Source organism: Solea senegalensis, linkage group LG16, assembly GCF_019176455.1.
Source record: "Solea senegalensis isolate Sse05_10M linkage group LG16, IFAPA_SoseM_1, whole genome shotgun sequence".
Lineage (NCBI taxonomy): Eukaryota > Metazoa > Chordata > Actinopteri > Pleuronectiformes > Soleidae > Solea > Solea senegalensis.
In genome coordinates this window covers 19,197,158-19,204,576 of record NC_058036.1, presented here as the reverse complement: position 1 = coordinate 19,204,576, position 7,419 = coordinate 19,197,158, and the positions used below count along the sequence as shown (strand labels likewise).

The 7,419-nt window shown below is 42.7% G+C and overlaps 1 protein-coding gene across 1 annotated transcript in view; it reads left to right on the top strand.

Annotated features, from left to right (window-relative positions):
• Window positions 1-1,548: 1,548 nt before the first annotated feature.
• Window positions 1,549-7,419, top strand: part of LOC122783155 (partitioning defective 3 homolog) — a 58,212-nt gene continuing 52,341 nt past the window's right edge. The window contains exon 1 of the mRNA XM_044047796.1: window positions 1,549-1,663. Coding sequence (XP_043903731.1) covers window positions 1,607-1,663 — 57 coding nt within the window. The 5' untranslated portion in view covers window positions 1,549-1,606. The remainder of the gene's footprint in view (window positions 1,664-7,419) is intronic.

Below are 7,419 nucleotides of genomic sequence, written 5' to 3'. Positions count from 1 at the left end.
CCGGCAGACAACGACAGAGTATAACCACATTTTAAAATGATTTTTTAAAGCAGGCTCAGGGAAGAGAAAAACAGCCACAAACCTGACCTTATGTCTAACGGAGCTTCTCTGCCAAGCCGTTTGATCACTGTCCGTTATTATTTAATAACAAAGCCCCCATATCCAGGCCCGTGGGAACGTTCAAAAGCCTGACCTGACCTTTTTAGGTGAGGATTATCTCAGCATGGGCTGGAAATAAAAAGAGAATCTAAACCTTTAGAGCAGCGTGGAATAACCACACACTGCTGCAGCTGCTGCTGCTGCTGCTGCTGCTTCATACGCAGGTGGAAGTCAATTAGCCACTGTTGTTCAAAAGGAAATCATGAAACCAGAGACTGAAGCATTTGTGAAGACTGGCCGTTTGTCGCCACGGTGTCATGTCAGTACCCTGTAAGGTCAGCACTGCAGCGCTGCGCTATGATGCAGCCTTTCAGCTTGCCAGTGAATTCTGAGACTTGCTGATGGCTTCGTCTTTGTTCAGGTTCATCTTGATGACTAAGCCATGCTGCCTCTGAGAGCTGTCTTCTGCACCTGTCCACTGCTCCCATTTCTGTCCCACATCTGACATTCACCTGGTGTCATGTCATTTCTTTGTACTAAGTGTCACTGAATGGCCAACAAATTATTAATATATAAAGCTGATGTAAACTGATGTTTGAAGACTTTTTTTTGACTGACCTCCGTGTCATTCCTAAACTTGCACAACTTGATTTTGACAGTTTGAGTCTCTGACTATCATAACGTTTACACACACTTGGTTCCTGCTTACGGATCGGGCCAAATTACCCTCTTGTGTGGGGCAGGCTTAACCCATCAACATGAAAGGTTGCTTTAAATGCTGAGAAGATAAAGGTTGAGCACCTTTCATAGCTCAAGGCTGCGTGAACCCTGTTGTGAAATATGTCTGAAAACGAGCCGTATTAGCCTCTGAGATAAAATCTGACCTACAACTGAAACAATTTGTCAACTATACTCATTTTTACCAATGTTTTTGACCTCATAGGAAAATATTCTTTTACTAAATTCATTTTAAAGATGGGACAGACTTTTCTCTTCAGTCAGATTGTCCCCGACTGGACAAATGTGCCCAAAACCTACACCCGTCGTACTTAATTTTTGTTGAGGATGTTTTTCTTGAGATTATAATAAAATTCATGAGTCTTAAAAAATATCCAGTGAAACTGATGCGGCTGATGACACATGAATACAGGAGCTCAGGAATCGGCACAATCTCTCATGCAGTTCAGCCTGTACTGTCTCTCTCTAACGCTATCCAGTGACACTGTGGGAATCTGATAACGCGTCGTCAGAATACAGAGAACAGGTTATTGTGTTGCAGCGTGTGTCCTCTTTCAAGTGTCCATCAGGAAATGGAGGACAGTCTCTTACACACACACACACACACACAGAAGTGTGTTTGAAGTGTTGTACACCTGTACCTGCACACACACACAAGCATAAAACTCCTGTTGAACACACACGCCGGTCGTCTTCGGTGTTTTCACAGTTTAGTTGCTGCAGGAGGAGCGAGATCAGTGCGGTGTGTTTAGTTTAAGGTGTGGATGAGATGAGGAAACAATGTCACGCTCTCAAGAAGACACTGAAGTCCAGTCACATCAGCCAGGTACAGTTGTGTTCCTGTCATGTATTCGTCACATTCTGGTGTTGGTGCTCGAGTCAGTGTGTTTTATATACACATTTGTGGTCATGAGGAGTGTCACCAGATCAGGACTGTGACTTTTCATTTTTGAAACTGTAACAGGACTCGGTCAGAGCTGCTTTTTGGTAAAAGACATTACATTACATTACATTACATGTCATTTAGCAGACGCTTTTATCCAAAGCGACTTACAATGGTATTGAGTACAATCAGCGAGGGGTGGAATCGAACTTGCGACCATGATGTTTTTCGCACATAGGGTACCGGTCTTAACCACTGAGCCACTCCACCCCAGACAAACAAGACAGTAAATCATACAGAGTTCACAATTATCAGTATTTGAATTTGATTTACTACCAAATTAAATTAAAAAAACAGTATAAAAACACATGCGCTCTGTGCTCCTGCATTGTTTTTCATCTGATGCACCCGACTGTCACTGGGTATAGATACAAGTCAAGTAGAATAGATATCTACAGTAAAAGCTCCTTTAGAAACAAGTACAGCTTGATTAAATGTGACAGCATCTGAGTTATAAAGCCTGCACGACTGCAGGTATCCACACAGCTGACAGCTGTAATTTGACATCCTTTTCCAGTCGGATGATGAATACGATGTAATTTGTCCTTCGGGGGGATGAATGGATGAATGGCGTTTTACAAACATGCCTAATTGATACTATTGAATTCTTCTCGTGTCACTGACTGGTCTGTGCTGAAGGCATCCGTCAGGTCTGTGTTTTGAGGGTCAGTCGTGAATGAAGACACAGGATCACATGTCTCCACTGAACTTCAAATGACACCCGAGACACTTTCCTCTTGTTTTTACCCAACTGTCATTCCCACCGCTGCTCACACGTTGTTTTTCTCTCTCTTAAGCTGCTTTCATACTTACGCTGTCACGGTTACTGAAGTTGTCTCGAGGGGCTGTGTTTATTGCAGGCAGATTTTCTGCAAAATGAAATGGCCTGAGCCAGGGAACAACCCTTGCCGGAATGTTCCAGAAATCTTCCCACTGTCATTCATGCGTCTAGCAAACTAAAACTCAAAATGCACCATACCAAACTGAATAGATATTGTCAGGAATTAAGATAAGATGGTCACTTTAGTCCCACAGTGGCGAAATTTACATTGTCACATCAGCAAAGACAGATAAAGATAATAAATAATAACAAACATGCATTTCCACATGTGTGTCCAATATAGAAAGATATTAAAAAGTCAAAATAGAATGTTCTATATTATGTTTTAAATGAGATATCTCCCATGCAGTCTACCATAACATTTGCTCACTTGATGTAAAACTGAAACAAAGATATTAACTAAAATATTTGACAATAATACCGAGGCCTGGAAGTTGTTTTAATCTGTGGCATCGACATAGTGAGCAGCCCTCGTCTTATTTTCAGGCTTTTCCACCTCTTTTAACAGAGGAGTTTTTGTTCCACTGCATCAACGTGCCGTCTCCTGGGGGTATTTATTGACTCAGGCACATGTGGACTGCTACCAGATTTAGGTCTCGGCTTTACCTTTTTGAAAAACCATCTTAACATAATTTTGTTTGCCCCCAGTTGGACTTGGATTTCAGTCGCGCTCGTTGTCGGAGGATTAAGAGCAGTCGGACCGCGGGTGTTTAGCTGGCGGGCAGACAGCTGCTGTATATGTAGACAATTTACTTCCCCCCCCCATTTTCTCTGACCCTTAGAGAGACACGGGGTCTTTGAACGAGAACCAAACTCAACATTGATTTCCTACAAGTTTTCTCTGCTTGAAAAGTACACTTTTCCGCCGCAGAACTGGAACTTGTTCTTTCCTGGGTTAAAAAAAAAGTATATTTTGTACAGTTAAAGCTGGATTTTCTAAAATGGGGGTGGCTTTTAATCGTTTAATCACATTTATGTCTGCAGTGACTTTCCTGCTATACATACACAATTGAAATGATGATTCTTTAGATGCTAATGTACGATTCTTCACATGGTACAGAACACTCTTTCTTGGTTTTTACTGTATTTGGGCCTGGGCTTACTGGAATGAAAGAAACACCGTTTTGCCCTGATGATAAGAGGACCTTCATTTGTGAGCATTTCGTGATTGCGGGGTCCTTCAAAGCAGCAGCAGTGCCAAACATAGCACAAATACTTCAGCATGGAAACTTTCCTCAGAACTTTTAACCACGGTCCTCCATCTGAGTACCAACCACAGCATTCTGTTGTTCTCGCTTCCCATCCTCCTTCCTGTGTCACTGCCAACACAACATAACTCTATCATGATACATTGCATTCCCTTTTTGACCGTTGCAAAAACAAAAAATAACCTTAACAGAAAGAGGTTAGTTTAAACAAAGTTACTGATTAAAAATGCAGCGGTGTGGTTTTGCAGCTTCACATTCCCTCTCCTTTCACCACTGTTTGGTAAGAAAACATTCTCCCAGCCCTTCTCAATCGATTTCCCCATTAGTTGGTTAACATACAACCTGTGTGAAGGTCAGTGTGGTGACGCGTTCAACTGTTGATCCTGAAAGCTTCCTGTCTGCATCTCTGCTAAGCTGCTTATTGTTGTTGCCGGGGTCAAACCAAGTGAATTCATCATCAAGTTACGGGTCTGTGACCGTGACATCGGCAGCATCGTCATCGTTTAGGGACGACTGTGAAGAGGAAAATGCCAGTGAACATTGACGGCTATTTGAATGCAAAATTAGAATCCAGTTAACGTAAATATGGATAGTGGTGTTGTTTGTCCTGATGCTTATTGATACTTATTTATAATATGCCACAAAAATGTGTTACTACATAGTTGAACTGATCTTAAATGACTGTATCAGACTGATTTGCCCTCATTCTGTGTGAAACTCATCAAAACTCCAGTCCTTTTGAATACGACATTAGATTTTTTTTTTAATGTAAAATGAGTCATCTGGATGATTTACTTTGTTTGGAGTCAAAACTGCAAACTCATGAATGTACTCTCACTCTGTCTCTTTTTCCCCCTCCTCTCAACCACACAGCCCTTCTGACCTCCTTTCTTCATCCTCGCCGTCTCTCACTAGCTCCACTCTGCGATTGTTTTATTTCGACATTTAAATCGAGATATGTGAGGTACCTTGATTGATTTTCCGCACAGTTTGCTTCTTGTTTATTTGACGAGGAGCTCTCTTCTCCCACCGGTGTGTGCAAACTGAAGTGCCGCTGGAAAAAAAGGGGGGATGGCGTTGTTCGGAGCTTTTAAAGCTTTTAATGTGCTGAATAAAAGTCTGCTGACTAATCCTACCTGCCTCGGTTTTAATGTCTGAGCGCAGGCATGTAATTCTGTCTATTTTTAGAGTGTAATGGTACAGAAAACTGTCAAGCGGTTGCCTGTTTTGATCAGATAAGAGTCTTTCTTTGAATGGTGACATTGTTCCTTTTTGAGGTTTGGTGCCGTTGAGGTTGTTTTCTTTTGCCCGTGTTTTCCTCTGGTTTCTGTCTCGACTCGACTCACCCGCCCTGCTTCTGTTTCTCTAACACGGGGGTAGTCAATTAAAATCCAGATTCCCTCAATCCAAGGTCTGGAACATCTGGAACAAGTGTAGTTGGTTAAGTGGCTAATTCCAGCATACTGTATATTTAAATATGTGCTTTAGCATGTGTGTTTAGTCGGCAAGAAATTAAAATCAAAGTATAATGAAATATTCTTTTTTTTTTTTGTCAAGTTGAAGTTTCACAGGGAGCGAGCGGGGGAATTCCCTCTGCACGCTCTACCCAGGCACCAACCTTTGCCAGAATGTTTAAAAAGCAATTCCTGCTGCTGTGAATTTGATGGATTAAGAACAAAACAACATTCTGGACAGTGTCTGGAGTTGATGTTTGGAGAAAAAAACGGTGCAATTGCTCCATTTACGCAGCAGCTGACGTTGGCACAAGAGTTTGAACTGGTCACATTTTCAGTGTTGGAACTATGGATTTTAAAAATCTCTATGGGATGGAATATGAGGCAAAGAAGAACCCATTAAAGTTTGGTTTAGACCTGGATGAGGGATGAATCCAGAGAAGTGCAAAAAGAAGTTGGATGCAGCCTTCTCTCTTCTCTCTGGCTGTGTTTTTGAGCCTGATTTAAAATCACATTCTGAGGCAAACTTAATGTTCATAACGATGGACCGTAGCCTTTGCCCTGTTCACACACACACACACACGGTCCGGCGCAGCAGGATGGGGGCAGTTGTTAATTCTGAGAGTGTAAATAGCGAGCAGTGAGTCTGGCCTCAGTCCAGAGCCTTGGATTCCACTTGGCACTGACACGGTGAAAGGAATGTTTGGCACTTGAATCGTGCAGAGCTGCTGGTGCGCCACAGTCAGCGAGAGGACGTGGACGGTGACGTAGACACTTGTGCAAAACGCCACATCTGTGTGTGTGTGTGTGTGTGTGTGTGTGTGTGTGGAAGTCCTCGCACCTCAGCTCACAGCTGCTGTTGGGAAGCTCTGTGAAGAGATGCACGGCTCCATTGCATCACCATCCGGCGACGGACGCACAGCGAGCGTCCTGTTTATTTGTGATAGTGTCTTGTTTTTTTCAAAGGCAGGACTCCTTTGATGACTTTGAACTTTGGTGACTCTGTCTGTCCTTTCATTGATTAACCCTCTGATGACCATCATGATAATCAGTATCAATTGTCTGTGATTGTGCGGTGCTGATTTTCCTGAGGGGCTACTGTGAAGGCAAGTATATGGGCGCAAAGCTCTATTTCTCTGCTTTTCTGTATCCATCCGTCTTCTATGCGGTGCCAATCTCAGCTGGGGTACACCAGATCGCAAGTCCATAGTTTTTGCATTTTCAGGAAGTCAGGATGGTAACAGAAGTATGGTGGACAAAAGTAGTGTCCAAGAAAGTTGTCTGATAAAAGCCGCCATCATCGTCAGTTTTGGCTTTTAGCAAAGTTCCTGTCTGCCGCTCTCTTTGCTCGACGTTAAAGCAAAAACACCAAAACATCACAAGCTTAAACCACGTAGATTTTAGTGCAGTTTATTTGATTAAATACAGTTTCTTCAGAGTTCATTTGTCATTTCCCTTGACGTAGTGTTTGTCTCTCCATACATCTGGACAGTCGGGCTCGAGTGATTCTCTCGTCAATGTTGTGTCACTGAAAATGACTCGGAGAGAACTGTGGGCAAACTGTCCCCCAAACCGTCAAACTGTTCGTAGAGACAGAGGTCGATCTCTGAATCGATCTCCGAGTCTGTGTCGTCACTGTAGCTGCTCCACCAGGCCTCATTCATGAACTGTTGAAAACAGATTCAAATGCATTATTCAACTTGAGACATGTTGTTACACTCGGTCGTGCACAAAATAAAATTGAGAAATGAAGTGGACAAATTGATGCGTGGTACTCCGTACTTGTGCATCTAGGATTATGTTGTTGATGTAAATGAGGTCAAAGTTCTTGAGATTGTCAAATAGCTTGATAAGATCTTGGTAACTGGGCTCACTGAGGTCTTCATCACTTTCACGATCCCTCCAGAAGACGTCGTTGTCCCAATCAAAGGTCAAATCGGGGACCTCAACACTGTGAGACATTTTTCTGCCGCGTACGTTCTGTCTTGTCGGCTCCCGTCACTTTGCTCTTTGGAGCTGTGCAGCTGCCTCAGCTGTTGGCGCTTTGCAAAGACAAATTTATGGATTTTGTGTGATTTATGGAGAAATGGATCTATATACACACATCAAAGATATGGGCTTGCTTTGATGTGAAAC